The sequence below is a fragment of the Schistocerca nitens genome, chromosome 3, assembly GCF_023898315.1.
Source record: "Schistocerca nitens isolate TAMUIC-IGC-003100 chromosome 3, iqSchNite1.1, whole genome shotgun sequence".
NCBI classification, from domain to species: Eukaryota; Metazoa; Arthropoda; class Insecta; order Orthoptera; family Acrididae; genus Schistocerca; species Schistocerca nitens.
In genome coordinates, this window is record NC_064616.1 from 741,702,743 (window position 1) to 741,723,210 (window position 20,468).

The window sequence follows — 20,468 nt, forward strand, 5'->3', positions numbered from 1 at the left end:
TAGTGTAATATGAGAAGTTCCTACGGAAATATGAGACTTCCAATTCAGCCACACCGCACCTCTGCTGGGCCTGAAGCTTGCGTAATGTCATAATATGACACCTGCTTTATACTTTTGACAACTGTGAAAAAAAGATACGAAATTTCACTATTATTCTTCTATAGAAAGTAAATACGTCACCTGTATTAACAACATATTACACGAAAGAACTTAAGCTCCAAGATGATTTATGGACGTGACTCCATCTACAAGTAAGTATAATATAAAATCTCACAGAACTATTACATAGACGTAGAATAAAATTATGTATAAATATAATTTCAGTAGGAACAGTTGATAATGGCAAATACGCCTAAACAAGCTTGTGAACTTCTGCAACCAACAAGAAATAAACAATTTTCAGCTAATTTTGTCAAATATGTAAAGGAAATATCATCGAAAGACACACAGGTTATGTAAACATTTTGAGAATAATTTTGTTGTTTGTGTTAAACCATGTATATACTTTTAATCGGCATTTATTTCTTGACAATGTACTGCTGTCCAAGACAGATCCTAGTTTTGAAGTATGGAGATGAGCTGTTGTTACGTTAAACAATGTTAGGTCCATAGCTGTGGGAGACGTCCTCGAGTGCAGCACGAGACATTCGGAAACAATATGACGCTACCAAGGACACGTCCTAACAACGCAGAAGTGCCACTGACTGATCGTTCCATGTAAAAAAAGACGTACGAGTTTTAGCACATCGATTTCAATAGCCGTGTGACAAAGAATGAAGAAACGTATCAGAACTTGCTCTCTATCTCTGTAGCCAATTACATACTTAAGACACAGGACGACAAACGCGAAAGGTCATAACTGCGCTTGTACAAGTGATAGTTGTATTAAGGGACACAAGTACAGGACTCGCTGGCATTGTTCTACATCAGGGTGACTACTTCATTCATACCTCCGCTTTCTTACGTTTCTGTGTGTATCAGTTTCAATTTTCCTTCAGCAAGAAAACCTGTTGTACATTTCAGTCACGCCTGTAACAAATTTTGTTAAACAATAACGCGGACTATGCTACTGTATTCCTTATTTTCTCAATAAACACTGTGTAAAATTAATCTGCATCGTGTACTACAATTTAACATCGTTTGCAGTAAAACTAAATACGCAAAGAAGGTGGAAGTTTCTATTCTACACCGCTTCCGCGGATAAACTTTCATGGCTGGCGGCGATTTTCGATGATGAAGGCTGATCATAATGAGAGGAGTGAAGCGAATAGGTTATTGAAGCGTATTTATATGCATCCGTATTATTCAAACTTCATTAGCAGTAGTTTTCTCCTATTCTCATCCATCCCCCCTTCCAGCCTTAAACAGAATAGGAAACCGCTACATACTTGCACTGCCATACAGATCACGCAGAGCGTATCGTCTTCTCGTACTATGAATATTCATTTCCTCCATTGTTTTGCGGCTAATTCCGAATGGCTATCTACCAGTCCGTCACCAGTTTACTTCACATCTCCATGGGAAACGTTAGGTACGTCGTGGCTTCATGAACAACTGACTTGCCATATTTATGGGCATTTGACTTTCAGATGGGCTGCAGAATACTCTCTCTCTTTTCTCTTCTCCATCCGAATCCAAGCGAGATGAGAATAGAGCCGTGAAAGTCACGACTATAAATGCTTTAGATGGAATTTCCACACCCAGGGTTAATCGTGCAGACAAAAGAGTACTTAAAACTCGTACTCATAGTTGAAGAACTGGGCCTAATTTTATTTAATGCTGAGGCAATATTGTCCCAGTCGAAAATATGTGTACAGTCCACGTAGGTTATGTACGTTTATCGGTACTTCGGTGCGTTTAGGATGAAGTCTATCACTTACACGTCACTTATTGAAATGTGCCTGAGACCGATGCGGCTATGCTGCGCTGCACCACCTTCGTGCGTATTTCCCACTCCTCTGAAGCCGCCGCGAGTTCTGACGCAACAAAACATCTTCCTGAAAGCAGTCGCCAATCATAACTCAGTTTTTCGTGTTTACTAACGCTTTTTCTGCGAAAAGAAAGGCGAACGATGACTCTCTGCCGCTAGCCGCCTTAGTACTGCTTATAAGTTTTCAAGAGTGGGTAAAGAGTGGGACGACTCGACACGATAATATTATTTCATGACGGCCGCGTCATACTCTAGCGTACAGAACATCGTCGTCGTCGTTTTATGTACAGGTATAAATGTAATGAAATTTTAAGACTACATTTTGAACGTATTTGTTTCAGCCGATGTACTGAGAACTGGAGGTCGTCTTCTTGCAGTGCTACTTTATCATCTGCGATTAATGTGTTCATCTAATTTGGTCCTGGATAATTATCTGATTTCCAATTTTTTAGGACATTATCAATATGAATGTTAAAAAGAGTGGTTGAAATGGACAGTTGTATCACTCCTTGATAGTTTTTTATCTCTTTTGCCTTTTCTCTCCTGTATTTAACACCATTTTGTTCCACGAAATAAGCTTTAGTGGGTACCCTCTGTCATCACTATTGCCCACAATTTATATCAGAAAACGCAATAGAAAACGTTTTCAAGATTCAAAACTCTACGTTTTTATGTGAGTAGTTTTATTGTAAAGATATTGTCACGTCGCGAATGTCCTTTTCTAAATCCACTTTGATCATCTTGGAGAAGTGCCTCAGATAGAACTGTTTTTCTGTTGCTCAAGAGTTTTAGGTAGACATTGTATATGAAGAGTACAAGCACAGTTTATTACTACTCCACACGACAGCTTCCACTCTCTTCTGCACCTGACGGGAAAGACGTTATGTAACGTGTCCGCTTAGTATGTGGTCGATCGAGAGGACTTTGGAGAATGAGTAACAACCTAGCCTTATTTGAATGGACAGTTGTGACCTTGTGAACTAATCATTCTAAAATGAGATTTCACTCTGCAGCGGAGTGTGCGCTGACATGAAACTTCCTGGCAGATTAAAACTGAGCCGGACCGACACTCGAACTCGGGATTCTGGTATTTGTGGAAGGACAGATGTTTTAAGGAAAGAGAGGCTTGCGTGTCATGCGACACTGTAGGTTCGGATCCAAGTTTTGATACTGGCGGGGGAGCTCATGGAAGTTACAGTCTTTCCCCTAACTTTCTGTCACCACCATCTTTAACATGCCATAGATGCCTAATATTATTATAGTAATAATAATAACCATAAAATATTTCAGTATAATAATAACAATTTGTTTACAGCAATGAGTTCTTCGCTATGGCATAACTTCGAAGAAATTCCATTACAGAAATCTACAGCATCTACAAAAACATTCGTCCGAAAATTTGAGAAGTACATGTGTCACACAGTTTGATTTAATAACTGCTAGCGACGAACTCCGGCTTCGCACAGGTAGCACTAGGTACCTACTATCGGACGACTTGTCTGGCGTAGCGGTAGTAAATTACGCACACAAACCTTCCTCGTGAATAAGTTTGTCTATTAGCGAAAACAGTTTTAAAATCCTTAGAGTAGTTCCTGCCTTCACATACAGACAGCGAAACGCGAGGTAGGAGTCTAATTTACAATAAGTGTAGATAACGGCTGTAGAAGCTCACAGTATCAAAATTTACATAATGTAAAATCAAAGTGTGCATTTAGCATGATCTGTATTTGACATTGTAATTAATGAACACAGGTTTGCAGAATATGACCACGCGAGAGTGTAAATGAAGAGAATACTTTTTTCTTTCAGACCTTTCTGCCTACGTTCCGGAAGTGAGTCTTTCAATAATTTTTTGTTAGTGAGGCGATGGTATTTTCAATTTCTGTCTCGGGTTACTCATCTACCTGTGGTTTTCCCGTCCTGCCTGTGGACTCTCGAGCTGCGTTGTATTTGTTGTCGACAGCAAGTACGATTGCCTGAACTGGCTGGAAGGTTCCCCGTAGGGGATAAGGATGCTAGCACATCCACGTGGACAAACAACTGAAAAGTAACTTGTAGTTTTCTAGAATTTCCTACCATTTCTGAGAGTCCTAGCTTTTATGCGACTTTATTCTCCGAAAGTTAGCTGATGAATTTGGAAATTTATATACTATTTGGCCAAAAGTGTCCGGGCATCCATTTTTAAGGCGAAATTGACCACTGTATGTCATGTGAACCGCACTTGCCAGTATAAAAGGCGGTGCGGAATATTGTCAGTAGAGAAACACTAATAGCAGGATGGATGGGTCAAGAGAGCTCAGTTACTTCGAACGTGGGCTATTCATCCATCATAAATATTCCAACCCTTCTAAAGCTGTTTAGCTCGACTATTGGTGATGTGACTGTGAAGTGGTAGCGCGAAGAAACAACCTCAGCTTAACCAGGACCAGGGAGACAGCATATACTGATGAACTGGGGCCGTCGACCATTGTGGAGGGTGGTTGTACAAATCGCATAAAATCAGCAGAAAGAATCACTCGTGAGCTCCAAAACGCTGCGAGCAGTCCAGCTAGCACAGTGACTGTGCGTTGGGAATTAAAAAGAATCGGGTAAAACGGTCGAGCCACACTTTTATGTAGTAGTCAGTGCTCTGCGGCTCTTGAAGAGATTAAAAGAGCGATGCCACTGGATAGTGGGTGGCTATAAACGAGTGATTTGGAGTGATGAATCATTCTATATGTTACGGCAATCCGATGGTAGATTTTTGTTTGGCGAATGCCTGGAGAACGTTATCTGCCACCACACGTAGTGTCAACAGTGAATTATGGACGAGGTAGTGTTACAATATGGGTGTGTTTCTCGTGGTTAGGGTGTGGTCCCCCTATTACAAGTAAATGCTAGCTGCGGAAGGATATGAACACATTTTACAGCATTCTACACTGCACACGATAGAGGAACAGTTCGGAGACGATGGTTGTTTGTATCAGCGTGACAATGCGCCCTGTCATAAAGCAGCATCTGTGACACTAACAATCCCGAAATGGATTGGCCTGCCCAGAGGCCCGAGCTTAAGTGAATGTAACACCTTTGGCATGCGTTAGAACGTCGAATTTGCTCCAGAGTCCAATGTCGAGCATCATTACCTTCTGTGCCTTCGCTTCTTGAGGAAGAATGGGCTTCCGTGCCTCAACAGACATTTACACTACTGTTGACAGTGCCCCTAGCAGAGTTCATGTCGTCATAAAGGCAAATGGTGGACACACCTTTTATTAGTTTTCACTAATAGGGGTCCGGATAGCCTTGACCAGATAGTATGCGTGCGGAACGATTTTAAGTGGAATGATCATATAAAGTTAATTGTTGGTAAGGCGTGTAGCAGGTTGAGATTCATTGGGAGAGTCCTTAGAAAATGTAGTCCATCAACAAAGGAGGTGGCTTACAAAACACTCGTTCGACCTATATCTGAGTATTGCTCATCAGTGTGGGATCCGTACCAGGTCGGGTCGACAGAGGAGATAGAGAAGATCTAAAGAAGAGCGGCGCGTTTCGTCACAGGGTTATTTGGTAAGCGAGATAACGCTACGGAGATGTTTAGCAAACTCAAGTGGCAGACTCTGCAAGAGAGGCGCTCTGCATCGCGGTGTGGCTTGCTGTCCATGTTTCGAGAGGGTGCGTTTCTGGATGAGGTATCGAATATATTGCTTCCCCCTACTTATACCTCCCGAGGAGATCACGAATGTAAAACTAGAGAGATTCGAGCGCGCACGGGGGCTTTCCGGCCGTCGTTCTTCCCGCGAACCATACGCGACTGCAACAGGAAAGGGGGGTAATGACAGTGGCACGTAAAGTGCCCTCCACCACACACCGTTGGGTGGCTTGCAGAGTATAAATGTAGATGTAGATGTAGATGTAGAAACACGATTAATTTTTGCTAAAACATTTTGGGGGAGGAGGGGAATCACGGCCATCATGACCCTTCCACCTCCCCTCGGATCTGCGCCTGTGGAACATTAAGGTTATATAGCAGAGAGTTTGCTTTGTTGCAGGCCGGCAGCCGGCCAGATGGCGGCTCTCCTGGCTCTGGCGGTGCTGCTGCACTCGGCCGCGCCTGCGCCCTCGCCCTCGTCCGTCTGGAAGCCGCAGATCAGCACCGCAGGTAAGCACACTCTCTTCTAACTCTTTTGTTCAGTTGGACAGCTGTACGATCGGAGGAGTTAATATGTTATTGCCAAGTACCATATCCTTCTATATGTTCTTCCACTTGTAGCTGTTTTCTCTCGGTAGCTGTGGTGGTCTCACATGTAGAACGCTGGAGTCCAGCCATGGATGTCCTGGATTCAGTCCTTCCAGCCAGCATGATTCCAGCCCCAGCCCCTCTCAGCATGTTATCGCATAAGTACCAATGATGTTATCCGAGGGTAAAATGTGTGTTTGTGTGTGTGGGGGGGGGGCGGTGATGGACCCACCACCCTCCCCCTCCTAGTGCCACGAAGAACAGAGGCTGCCCTCTACCTGCAGTCAGGCCAGTAGTTCGATCACAGATTTGCGCCTTAGGCTTTCCTTTCCCTTTACCTAAACTGTTTTCTCTGAACACGAGTTGGTTTCATTTGGTAATCTAGACAGCAAACGTTAGAGACACAGTTTATTCTTCTCAGACAACTCACTAATCTACATCTACATGGATACTCTGCAAATCATATTTAAGGGGGGGGTAGGGCGTCAAACGGGCCGATTTGGAGCAGGAGAGGCACCACAGGACATTTTAATTTACAATGTCTGTACTTTTACAAATAAATTCATAAAACTTTGTCAACATGACCAGGAAGGATTCAGAATTCACACTCATAGCAATGGAAGTTCGAAAACATAACGAAGTAATTTTTTTTACATGTGAAATTTCATCATTTTTTCACTTACTAATGGCAGCATTTGTTGCTATAGGTACACTTTTCTTCATAAGTTAAAGAGATTCTTTGATGAATTTTGCACAGCATACAAACCAAATTTAAAGGTGTATGAAACTCTAGAATTTTCCAAATCTATTAAAAAATGTGGTAAAAATTGAGGTAATTAACTAGGAAATTTGTGTTTTTCCTAAACATGAAATTTAAGATATAACAATTCATTCGGTTTTTCATAAATTAAATAAATTCTAGGGTTTCATACACCTGTGAGTATGGTATGTATGATGTGCAAAATTAATCGAAGAATCTCTCTAATTTATGAAGAAAAGTGTACCTAAAGCAACAAATGCAGCCATTAGAAGTGAAAAAATGATGAAATATCACACGTAAAAAAATTATTTTGTTATGTTTTCGAACTTCCACTGCAATGAGTGTGAATCCTGAATCCTTCCTGGTGATGCTGACAAAGTTTCATGAATTTTGTTTGTAAAAGTATAGACACTGGAAATTAAAATGTCCTGTGATGCCTCTCCTGCTCCAAGTCCGCCCGTTTGACGTCCTACCCCCCTTAAGTGCCTGGCAGAGGGTTCATCGAACCACCTTTACAATTCTCTATTATTCCAATCTCGTATAGCGCGCGGAAAGAATGAACACCTATATCTTTCCGTGCGAGCTCTGATTTACCTTATTTTATCTTGGTGATCGTTCCTCCCTATGTATGTCGGTGTCAACAAAATATTTTCTCATTCGGAGGAGAAAGTTGGTGATTGGAATTTCGTGAGAAGATTCCGCCGCAACGAAAAAACGCCTTTCTTTTAATGATGTCCAGCCCAAATCCTGTATTATTTCTGTGACACTCTGTCCCATATTTCGCGATAATACAAAACGTGCTGCCTTTCTTTGAACTTTTTCGATGTACTCCGTCAGTCCTATCTGGTAAGGATCCCACACCGCGCAGCAGTATTCTAAAAGAGGACGGACAAGCGTAGTGTAGGCAGTCTCATTAGTAGGTCTGTTACATTTTCTAAGTGTCCTGCCAATAAAACGCAGTCTTCGGATAGCCTTCCCCACAACATTTTCTATGTGTTCAAAAAATGTTCAAATGTGTGTGAAATTTTGTGGGACTTAACTGCTGAAGTCATCCGTCCCTAAGCTTACACACTACTTAACGTAAAGTAGCCTAAGGACAAACACACACACACCCATGCCCGAGGGAGGACTCGAACCTCCGCCGTCTATGTGTTCCTTCCAATTTAAGTTGTTCGTTATTGTAATACCTAGGTATTTAGTTGAATTTACGGCTTTTATATTAGACTGATTTATCGTGTAACCGAAGTTTAACGAGTTCCTTTTAGCACTCATGTAAAGTCTTGCAAGTGGGTGAATAATTCCTTCATGGTCAGAAACAATTTCCTTATTGAAAACTTTATAATCTATAGTCAGAACCCATCAAACTTAACAGAAAACCTTTGGGCATGTGGTTGCATAGATTCGTGGCACCACATAGAACAAATATTATATAATTCTTTGACTTTCTCTACATTTTTTTCTGTCATCGCACAAAACAAAAAAAAGGAAATGTTATTTTATCCATGGTCGAGCTTGCTGAACTCTGCAGCCATTCAGGGTTTTTGGTGAAGAACGCAACCAACTACAAATACTTTTACACAGTTTTATTTTAATGCTATTACTGGATTTAGGCTTTCATACTCAGCTTCAGATGGCTAAATTTTCAAATGACAGTAATGCATTTATCAGCAGCTTGCCATCGGCTCCTGCACAGCATAAAAACATTTGAACATTTAGTGCCACCTTATGAGTTGTGTGGACAGCAAAAATATGATAAATCACCTGCATTTTGTAAGATATAAAATGAAAGAGACCACTACAACAAATGTAAATGTGTGTATAACTTTTTCAATTTATATCTTACTAGCGACCCACCCCAGCTCCCCATGGTAATATCTACAGCCAGACGTCTTCTTTATAATATGTAGTGATATACACAAAACTTCCTTGTGTATCAGTCTGTGTATTAGTGAAAACCACACCTAAATCTCTACAGTAAATCCTAAGATCTGCCTTCACATACATACAGAAAAAGACAATGGGAGATTTCAATTTTTGATATTTATAGATATAATGTTGGCAAATTAGCATATATTTGCTATCCATATAACATATAAAGTGACACTAAATACTCACATATTCTTTTGCAGCACAGGAGTGGAAGCCATATTTCTGAAGAACATATAGCTGCAATTAAAAACGTTAAACATGTGAGGTAGGGAAGATAGCCCAAATCGGTAATGGCATTAAAATAAAGCTTTTTGAAAGCATATGAGGTTGATTGCATTCTTCACCAACAGAAAACATGAAAGAAATTAAGCAAGTGATTTTGTGGGAACTGTTATAACTTATTCAGGAACGGATCTTCAACAGTGCAGCAAAATTTTCAGAGTCGCTTTACTGTTAAGATCAGGCTCTATAGCAAGAAGTTGACCTTTTTGTAAAAAAGACAGTAGTTGCTTATGAGAGTGACAAAGATACTAATATGCCATTCATATAATATTACATTTAGCAGTCTGTCTATGCGAATTCTGGCCCACTTCGCTTACATGTCAAAATTTTTTTATTTGTTTACGTCATGTGATCCAAGGAAATGACAATGTGGTACATGAAGTAAACATTGCACTTTTTTTACATTGCTGACATGTTTTGCAAACATCTGAGACCTCGAAAGAGCACTGTGACACTTGACAAGCGTCAAAGAAGTGGAAAGTAATTCATCTAAGGCTCTGTTATGTCCTAAGTAATTGTGGTATCTTGACCGATCTTTGGACACTTACAGGTGCTACCGTCTGTTGGTCACAGCAAGCGACAGTAGCAAAATTCAGTAGTTGAATTTATTTTCTACTTTGAAGTTTTGCGGAATACGATTGGAAATAATGCTCATCTTCAGCAACTGTGTTATTAATTTGTTAATTACATTGCATAAGCAAATGCTGATTTTTAACTGTTTGTAGAGAGTGTTTTTTAAACTTGTTTTCATACTCCATAGGAAGTTTACCTGTCTGTATAGCATGTTATTTATTTAGTCAGATGTGTTTATGCATGAACATAGCATTGTTGCACAATCATATTTGAGACACTAGTTTTGACAGATGTATGTGTGTGTGTGTGTGTGTGTGTGTGTGTGTGTGTGTGTGTATGATAAACGTATGTGTCTGTGTGTTTTGTGGAATAATATTTAAAGTAAAACACATCTTCAAAAACTGTGTATTACTGATTCATTAATTAAATTGCGTAAGCAAATGTTAGTTTTTATCTATTTATGCAGAGCATGCTTTATACTCGTTCTCATATTCCAGTGAATGACTTACCTTTTTCAATGAAATTTATGGATGTAACTGGTTAGACAGTCCATAAACAGGAATGAAAACATAGTTGAAAATATTTTTTTCTGCCTAGTGGCATTTTGTGCAATTCAGATCGAGGTTACATATTTTTTAGGTGTGTTCTTTTAATGACGTATTTTAGATGTAGAAATGCTGTAACTGTAGGTAGTTAGGATATTTTTGAGCACTGCCAAGATGGCTGCATTGTAATTTGATGTTTTATTTTAATCGTGGCTAAGATGCTAACTTCTGATTGGAGGGGTTGCAAACCACAAGTTGTCTTGTTTCAAAATTTTGGATTTTTTTTTTATTTCCTGCTTGCACAACAGGGTTAGTTCTGTCATCTTGGATTTTGATTGGCTTTTCCATTTTAATACTAGGTTGTTTTAAATTTCCCACTAGCACAACTGGGTTACTTCTGCCATCTTGGATTCTGATTGGCTGTTTCATTTTAATACTAGGATATGATTGACTGCAGATCGGTGGAGAGGGGGGAAAAGGGGTGTGGTTTGTCACATGGCGGATAATGTGGGGACATGGCTGCTGGGGCCTTGGAATTTGTGGCATCATGTGTAGGTGAATAACCTGGCTCATGTGATGTACACAAATTAAAACTTTTTCAGTTGTAAACGAAGTGGGCCAGAATGCCCATAGGTATACTACTAAGTTTTCCAAGAGTTAATTGAAGTTACGAGTAGGAGCGCCATGATATCACTGCATACACACATAGTAAATGCTTTGCAAGACATCCTCTTTGATCAGAATTATTAGCGCAGCATCTACAATGTGATCGGTGATGTCCATTTAGGATTTTACGCACATGTTGTAAGGAATATGAAAAATGCAGAGGATTTACATCTGATGATCTCACATGCCAGGAAATGAACACACTACATACCAGTTACATCAGTACCAGTCTTATGATGACATGTACCAGCGAACCACTAACATGCATCCATATGTTCATTTGAGCAGCAGGAGAAACGTTTTTGAGCAAATCTGTAAAAAAAAAAAAAAAAAACTGAAGTAATTCTGAGCAATCAGTTTCTGTCGATAATGGTACAGTACTTCCTATGGTCCCCTATAGTAGTCGTCTAACATTCACCATTCAGTTTTTCTCGTCTCACAAAGTTGAATATTTCCATAGTGTCAGAAGTATGAAGAGGATAAGTTGGACACACATTGAAATTAATCGTAATACAGTTTACAGAATTTAACTCGTGGTCGTCAGTCCTGTGGTATGCTTTTATCTTGTAACCGCCATTATAGTTCTAATAGTTCGGCACTTTCCATACTGTTACGTGTGAGATTCGCCCTGCAGCTGAGGCAACGCAGGTCTCCCAAGATCCTCAGCGAGTCTCTTCTAGTTGGTTTACATGATCACAGCGCCTATCGTATTATATGCGGCCCTATAGCGTAAATCGCAGCGATGACATATCACACGTGACTTGCAGCGTTCCGAATAAAAGTTTTCCGTTATGTGATACTTCATTTTCTCTAAGGGTATTAGCTGATCGAACAGTCCACAAATGTGCTCCCGGTTTATTGTGCCTGCTGGACACTATGAACCAGCAGTAAACCGGCGGCCTCTTCGATCATTTTCGATAATGCACAAATCGGGTGTCGCCAGTCACGTCTATTAAATCCTTGTTTAACTGTCTGGATATTTACCGACGTGTCAGATCTCGAGCGTACTACCTCTAATTATTTGTCTCTGTGTTCAGTATTACGCAAAGTTACTCTTGGTATATTGCCGCAAGATTGCATAAATGTTTTGTGCCTTCTCTATTAAGTATGTCCACCCCTGGTAGCTGAGTGGTCAGCGCGACGGAATGTCCTACCAAACGGCCCGGGTTCGATTCCCGGCTGGGTTGGAGATTTTCTCCGCTCAGGGCTCTCTCTGAGCACTATGGGACTTAACATCTGTGGTCATCAGTCCCCTAGAACTTAGAACTACTTAAACCTAACTAACCTAAGGACATCACACACATCCATGCCCGAGGCAGGATTCGAACCTGCGGCCGTAGCAGTCGCGCGGTTCCGGACTGAGCGCCTAGAACCGCTAGACCACCGCGGCCGGCTCCGCTCAGGGACTGGGTGTTGTGTTGTTCCTATCATCATCATTTCATCCCCATCGACACGCAAGTCGCCGAAGTGGCGTCAACTCGAAAGACTTGCACCAGGCGAACGGTCTACCCGACGGGAGGCCCACGCCTCACGGCTATACAGGGTGTTACAAAAAGGTACGGCCAAACTTTCAGGAAACATTCCTCACACACAAATAATGAAAAGATGTTATGTGGACAATTTCCATGTTAGAGCTCATTTTAGTTTCGTCAGTATGTACTGTACTTCCTCGATTCACCGCCAGTTGGCCCAATTGAAGGAAGAAAATGTTGACTACGGTCCTTGTGTTGACATGCGACTCATTGCTCTACAGTATTAGCATCAAGCACATCAGTACGTAGCATCAACAGGTTAGTGTTCATCACGAACGAGGCTTTGCAGTCAGTGCAATGTTTACAAATGCGGAGTTGGCAGATGCCCATTTGATGTATGGATTAGCACGGGGCAATAGCCGTGGCGCGGTACGTTTGTATCGAGACAGATTTCCAGAACGAAGGTGTCCCGACAGGAAGACGTTCGAAGCAATTGATCGGCGTCTTAGGGAGCACAGAACATTCCAGCCTATGACTCGCGTCTGGGGAAAACCTAGAACGACGAGGACACCTGCAATGGACGAGGCAATTCTTCGTGCAGTTGACGATAACCCTAATGTCAGCGTCAGAGAAGTGGCTGCTGTACAAGGTAACGTTGACCACGTCACTGTATGGAGAGTGCTACGGGAGAACCAGTTGTTTCCGTACCATGTACAGCGTGTGCTGGCACTATCAGCAGCTGATTGGCCTCCACGGGTACACTTTTGCGACTGGTTCATCCAACAATGTGTCAATCCTCATTTCAGTGCAACGGATGAGGCTTCATTCCAACGTGATCAAATTGTAAATTTTCACAATCAACATGTGTGGGCTGACGAGAATCCGCACGCATTTGTGCAATCACGTCATCAACACAGATTTTCTGTGAAAGTTTGGGCAGGCATTGTTGGTGATGTCTTGATTGGGCCCCATGTTCTTCCACCTACGCTCAATGGAGCACGTTATCATGATTTCATACGGGATACTCTACCTGTGCTGCTAGAACATGTGCCTTTACAAGTACGACACACCACGTGGTTCATGCACGATGGAGCTCCTGCACATTTCAGTCGAAGTGTTCGTACACTTCTCAACAACAGATTCGGTGACCGATGGATTGGTAGAGGCGGACCAATTCCATGACCTCCACGCTCTCCTGACCTCAACCCTCTTGACTTTCATTTATTGGGGCATTTGTAAGCTCTTGTCTACGCAACCCGGGTCCCAAATGTAGAGACTCTTCGTGCTCGTATTGTGGACGGCTGTGATACAGTACGCCATTCTCCAGGGCTGCATCAGCGCATCAGGGATTCCATGCGACGGAGGGTGGATTCATGTATCCTCGCTAACGGAGGACATTTTGAACATTTCCTGTAACAAAGTGTTTGTTGTCACGCTTGTACGTTCTGTTGCTGTGTGTTTCCATTCCATGATTAATGTGTTTTGAAGAGAAGTAATAAAATGAGCTCTAACATGGAAAGTAAGCGTTTCGGGACACATGTCCACATAACATATTTTCTTTCTTTGTGTGTGCGGAAGGTTTCCTGAAAGTTTGGCCATACCTTTTTGTAACACCCTGTATATATCTATTAGGTATAGTCAAAGGTTAAGATATCTATAGAGACGTGATTATCAGAGGAGTATAATTCACAAACAAAAATAAAAAAAACCACCAAACTTGCTTCAGACTGATGACACGATGGATTCTTAAAATCATAGTACTGTAAGTCATTTCCTGCTCAGTGTGAACGTCAGACAACAGGCCTACATCTGCATTAATATCTGTGCTTGGCTACAGTTATTTGACTCATGCCCTGAGCTGTGTTACGAGCTTCTTTCTGTACGCTCTCTCGTCCTATTTCTAACGCGTATGCTACTCAGCTTCCGAACCACAAAGTTAGTCTGCAATTAAAATTGTCTAGCAGCCACAAGTCACTTGCAGCTTTTTCTTTATTTTCACGTGTTTCACTCGACCAACGTGAGCATCTTCAGAACTGTGAGCGTGTTACGCACCGATAACAGCCATTTCCCAGTCTCACGGTGACATGTACCAGCGAACCATTAACATGCATCCATATGCATGCATTCACAGATTCAACTTATTATCACGATGAAAGTTGAATCTGTGTATTTATCTTATTGTATGGTGGTGTAACACTTTGTATTTCCACAGTTCTGAAGATGCTAGAGCCGGCGAGTAAAGCATGTAAAAATAAAGAAAAAATTACATGCGAGTTGTGGCTGCTGTACAATTTTAAATTCTAACGGTCGCTGTTCCCCTACAGGCAAATGCCTACGCTCGCGTTAAGTTAGTCTGTACCACTTACATGTTGCGCTTAGATCAACGTGGGAATTGTGATACAGCAGCTGCATACTCTCTTAGTCCAGTTTAAGATAGTATAACAAAGAAAACCGGTAAGTATAAAAGAGAACACAAAACTAATCATTGTGGACTGGGCTATGTGATGAAGGACTTAACATTTTCTAAGAAATGTCTTAAAACTGCTCTGCTTATAACATAAAAATAACAAAAAAACAGTTTCTTAACGCTGGAAACATGCTGATCGAATAATAATAAACGGTTTAGACGTAGAAGCTGAATACCCCAACCCCAAACTTTCCAGATAAGCCATGGTACTGCGTAACGTGTGGTCCGTCTCAGATACATTCTGAACGTATCATATAGCATTATAGGAGAAGCATGAAGGTGAGAGAGTGTTGTGCTGTACGTTTCTGTAGCTATGCCGATGAAAATGAATATACAGAAACAGAGAACTGACCTCAGGATAGTCTACGACAATCATACAATTCCATTCCGAATGCACTGAGGGGTGCATCCGGTCTCTGTGCGGTGCTGCATCGTACCTGACTGTATCAATGGTGTTGTTACGCAAGTACTGCGAAGCCTGTTATCAGTTTTACGTAACGTGGCCGTAATTGCGATCTTCATCAAATCTCACATTATGTGCAGTTTCACTTCATTTTCGCAAGTCTTACATGGCGTTGAAATTCAAACCTATAGCTTAAGATACAAATATTCAGTCACATTTAGCTGACAAATGTAGTTTCTCTGTGAGAGTGATGATAGTGTGTTCTCAAAGCGATGGTATTTAACACAAACGAACGAAAAATCTCTTTCCAGCTTCAGATATCTTTTACATTGTACATCTTCCAGAATATCTTGACAACAATGTTTACCTGTAATGGTTCGAAGAAATGAACGTTAAAGTGCAAAGTCGCTTCGACCTGTTCTTGTGTTCTTTACGTAGATCTCATGAAATATTTTGTCTTCTTTTAAGCTTCTGACATTGCAGATTGTTCCAAATTTCTATCACACATAGTCATGACTTGGACAATTACGAGAGACGATCCTCGTATCCTTCCCTTTATTCACTGGAAATATCCCTCTAGTTTATCGTTATATGGCTTGCAAATATTGGAGCAATATCCCGCAACAGGCTATAGAAGGTTTTATAATCTATCTGTTTCGCAGAAAAATCGCAGATTCTAAACATTCTACAAACGAAATAAAGCCTGCTAGGTTTTACCGGCGAGTGAAGATATCTGAATGTTTCTTTGCATTCCTGTATGCGTTGTTGCTCTCAGTTACTTTTAAGAAAAGACTGACTACAGTTTTAACTGATTAATGTTGTTACGACATTTTTAGCTTTCATGCAGAGCTAGTTGCCAGTCTCTGCAACAAACTAAAATGTTTTGGAGATCTGAGTTGGTGCTTACGGGATGATCTTTCAGTAACATGTCTTTAGTGGCAACTGCATAACCTCTGAGAAGTTTGAAACTACAAATAAAATAATTTGCCAAGTCTTAACAAACAGAAAGGGCGTATCACACATGTAAACTCTATATTTTCAATGTCTGTTAATTGTACTCTGTACGGAGCAACGTGCTGCGTTCTGTCTGTGACAGTATCTTCTGGAAGGAAGGAAAGAAAGTTAGAACGTGGTGCACCGCCGAAACCGTGTTAAAGAAAGTGGGAGCGCTAGCTTGGGCTGGATGTGAGACTGGGGAAGAATCGTGCGTTAACCTATGAAAGGAAGTATCACGGAATTCTCCATGTGTGGGAAACCATTGCAAACTTAATTCAGGATTACCCAAACAGGAATTTGAAAGCAACTACTCCGGAAATGAGTGTTCCGCTTTCAACATCGCACCGTCTCTCTATAAAAGACGTCTTCAATAGATTAAAAACTGCAGCTGAATCCCCATATGATCGGCGTTTCCGTAGTAGATATCAGTGCGGAACTGAATCGAAAGCTTGCCGGAATTCAAGAAAGACGTCGTATTACAAATTACCTTGAAGCATTCCCTTTGGGATATCATGGGTGAAGCGTGAAAGTTGGTATTTTTGTAATGGACACTTATGAATAAGGTAAAAAAAATGGGTCATTACATTTGCACTGGGAATATATTCTACGATTCTACAGAAGTAGCTTATCCGCGGTAATGGCCGGCAGTTGCGGGGTCCAGTTCTGCTGCCTAACTATAACTCCACTCCGTTGTTGTGATGCGCTTTTGCTCTGAGGAAGATTAGTGCGTATGTTATGCTGCTTCTATATAAGCCTTGCGTAAGATACCTGACCAGACAAATTCTTCAAAAGATAGATCTGACAAAGAATCTAAGTTATTACTTCCCTCGTATGCTCCGTAGCTGCAAAAGAGTACAACTGTTGCTTATGATCTTCCTTAGTATTTACGGTGTCCGAACACGAGACAAAAAGGAGAGGATTTATAATCGTCCGCAACTCGGACGCCAGGAATACGAAAATGACTTCCAAAAATGAATATAAACATAATTTACATCTGATTTTTTTCTTATACACTCCTGGAAATTGAAATAAGAACACCGTGAATTCATTGTCCCAGGAAGGGGAAACTTTATTGACACATTCCTGGGGTCAGATACATCACATTATCACACTGACAGAACCACAGGCACATAGACACAGGCAACAGAACATGCACAATGTCGGCACTAGTACAGTGTATATCCACCTTTCGCAGCAATGCAGGCTGCTATTCTCCCATGGAGACGATCGTAGAGATGCTGGATGTAGTCCTGTGGAACGGCTTGCCATGCCATTTCCACCTGGCGCCTCAGTTGGACCAGCGTTCGTGCTGGACGTGCAGACCGCGTGAGACGACGCTTCATCCAGTCCCAAACATGCTCAATGGGGGACAGATCCGGAGATCTTGCTGGCCAGGGTAGTTGACTTACACCTTCTAGAGCACGTTGGGTGGCACGGGATACATGCGGACGTGCATTGTCCTGTTGGAACAGCAAGTTCCCTTGCCGGTCTAGGAATGGTAGAACGATGGGTTCGATGACGGTTTGGATGTACCGTGCACTATTCAGTGTCCCCTCGACGATCACCAGTGGTGTACGGCCAGTGTAGGAGATCGCTCCCCACACCATGATGCCGGGTGTTGGCCCTGTGTGCCTCGGTCGTATGCAGTCCTGATTGTGGCGCTCACCTGCACGGCGCCAAACACGCATACGACCATCATTGGCACCAAGGCAGAAGCGACTCTCATCGCTGAAGACGACACGTCTCCATTCGTCCCTCCATTCACGCCTGTCGCGACACCACTGGAGGCGGGCTGCACGATGTTGGGGCGTGAACGGAAGACGGCCTAACGGTGTGCGGGACCGTAGCCCAGCTTCATGGAGACGGTTGCGAATGGTCCTCGCCGATACCCCAGGAGCAACAGTGTCCCTAATTTGCTGGGAAGTGGCGGTGCGGTCCCCTACGGCACTGCGTAGGATCCTACGGTCTTGGCGTGCATCCGTGTGTCGCTGCGGTCCGGTCCCAGGTCGACGGGCACGTGCACCTTCCGCCGACCACTGGCGACAACATCGATGTACTGTGGAGACCTCCCGCCCCACGTGTTGAGCAATTCGGCGGTACGTCCACCCGGCCTCCCGCATGCCCACTATACGCCCTCGCTCAAAGTCCGTCAACTGCACATACGGTTCACGTCCACGCTGTCGCGGCATGCTACCGGTGTTAAAGACTGCGATGGAGCTCCGTATGCCACGGCAAACTGGCTGACACTGACTGCGGCGGTGCACAAATGCTGCGCAGCTAGCGCCATTCGACGGCCAACACCGCGGTTCCTGGTGTGTCCGCTGTGCCGTGCGTGTGATCATTGCTTGTACAGCCCTCTCGCAGTGTCCGGAGCAAGTATGGTGGGTCTGACACACCGGTGTCAATGTGTTCTTTTTTCCATTTCCAGGAGTGTATAATGTTCGGTTATCTTGGTGCAGAATGTACTTCTGTAACCCTTTTGAGTGTACATTTTACATACTACTTTCTAAACGGGTTTCTCAGAGGTACTGGTGGATGTGAAGAAGAAAATTCATTTTCTCTTTCTAACTTAAGAAAGCTCTCACTGCAGTACCAGCTGAAATTCGTTGACTCCAAATGATGAAGAGGGTCTCGACTAGAAGCTTACAAGATTCTACGAAATATTCCGGGATTCTCATCGCAGGTATGAATGAAAATGTCTCACTTTTAACACTTGATAATCAACGGGCTCGGTAATTAGCTGCTCATGTACATTTTAACGTAACTAATGAGACTTTTGTTTCAAAGTTGTCTGGTTCCTCCATCATTTCGATAAATGTAATGATAAATGCTTCTCATATTGTAGATCGAATCCCATGAAGTAGTGATACTCGTGAGAATGTCGATGAACCAACTTTCACATACCGAAGAAAACGTAGACACTTTTTCATTTTGTTGTTCCTGAAAAAAAAAACCACTCTTACATTCATAAAACAAAATCGATAAAGGGAAAAACTGTACGCTGGAGCTACCTGTCAAAGGTGAACGAATCGTTGTAACTCGACGCTTCCCACATGCATGGTATTCTACGGCTAAATTGTTAACAACAACATGCAGATTTGTTCTTTAGCCATGCTATAAAATCTACACTTTCGCGTAGTCGTCATAAAACGAGGAAGAGAATTCCAGGAACATGTTCTGAATCGAAGCGTGGTGGTCTTCCTGAGCAGAAACGATTTTTTTAATGTACTAAGTTGTATACCTTCCTTTAAGGAACGTTATTTACTGTAGAATACGTTATTCAGTTTTATGTATGAGTTCCACACCATCTCTACACTACCACTTTGTGTTTGGGTTTGGAAGCGGCCATTACGTGAAAATCAATTTACATCGTTTCTAATATCGTCAGGGCCACTTTCAACATCATTAGAGAGATACTTGTTACCTTCATTTGCGACACGCTGCGGACTGTAATCTGTAATGAGGAGGAAATGGCTTAAAGTTGCTACCGGAACATCTTCGCTATGGATCTCTCTGGAGTACCGTCTTCACTCTAGCATCGCTGCATTAACCATATCATCCCAGTTCCTATCTGAAACTCCTTTACTCACAATTACAAAGGAAGATAAATTTGAGCTTATCATTGATGCCATTAGAGACTGTGAATGAACCTGAACTGGACAAGAACGGAGAAAGAAATTAAACGTTACTTTACACATGTTATGTCAGAATATTAGGGAAGCCACAAAAACCTTAATCTGTGTGGTCAATGGACCTTTGAATCCCGCTCTACTCTAATGCGAGTCCACCGCCTTTACTACTGCGCCATATCGCATGGTTCACCCCTGACAAACCACGAGATTAACGATGTAATTGCGTAGACTTCCAAGCTCAGAGTCAGTTGGCATTAACGTTTTTAGGCTATGGGACCGCCTCATATTGTAAAAGAACAGTGTTAGCCTTCTTTCTGAGTCTGAGGATCGATTTCACTGGTAATAGTTTTTTTTACAATGTGGCGCGACGCCATACCCAGAAAACTTTAATGTCAACAGGATGAACGATGTACGTCGAACGAATGAGGAAATAAGCAGCACAGTCTTGCACACGCGCAAGTAATACGAACGCCTGTTAGAAATTCTACTCTTCAGTGGAATATCCTGAAGACACACATGGATACATTTTTAAAAATAAAATGCAACTAATACTACAGGGTTATACAGATGGATTTACATGGTAGTCAGTTTGTGTAATAT

The 20,468-nt window shown here is 42.1% G+C and overlaps 1 protein-coding gene across 2 annotated transcripts in view; it reads left to right on the forward strand.

The window, feature by feature from the left end:
* LOC126249744 (serine proteinase stubble-like) overlaps positions 1-20,468 on the forward strand; it is a 241,025-nt gene that overhangs the window by 62,902 nt on the left and 157,655 nt on the right. For both annotated transcript variants that reach the window (XM_049951422.1, XM_049951423.1), the window contains exon 2: positions 5,956-6,065. In XM_049951422.1, coding sequence (XP_049807379.1) covers positions 5,956-6,065 — 110 coding nt within the window. The remainder of the gene's footprint in view (positions 1-5,955; positions 6,066-20,468) is intronic.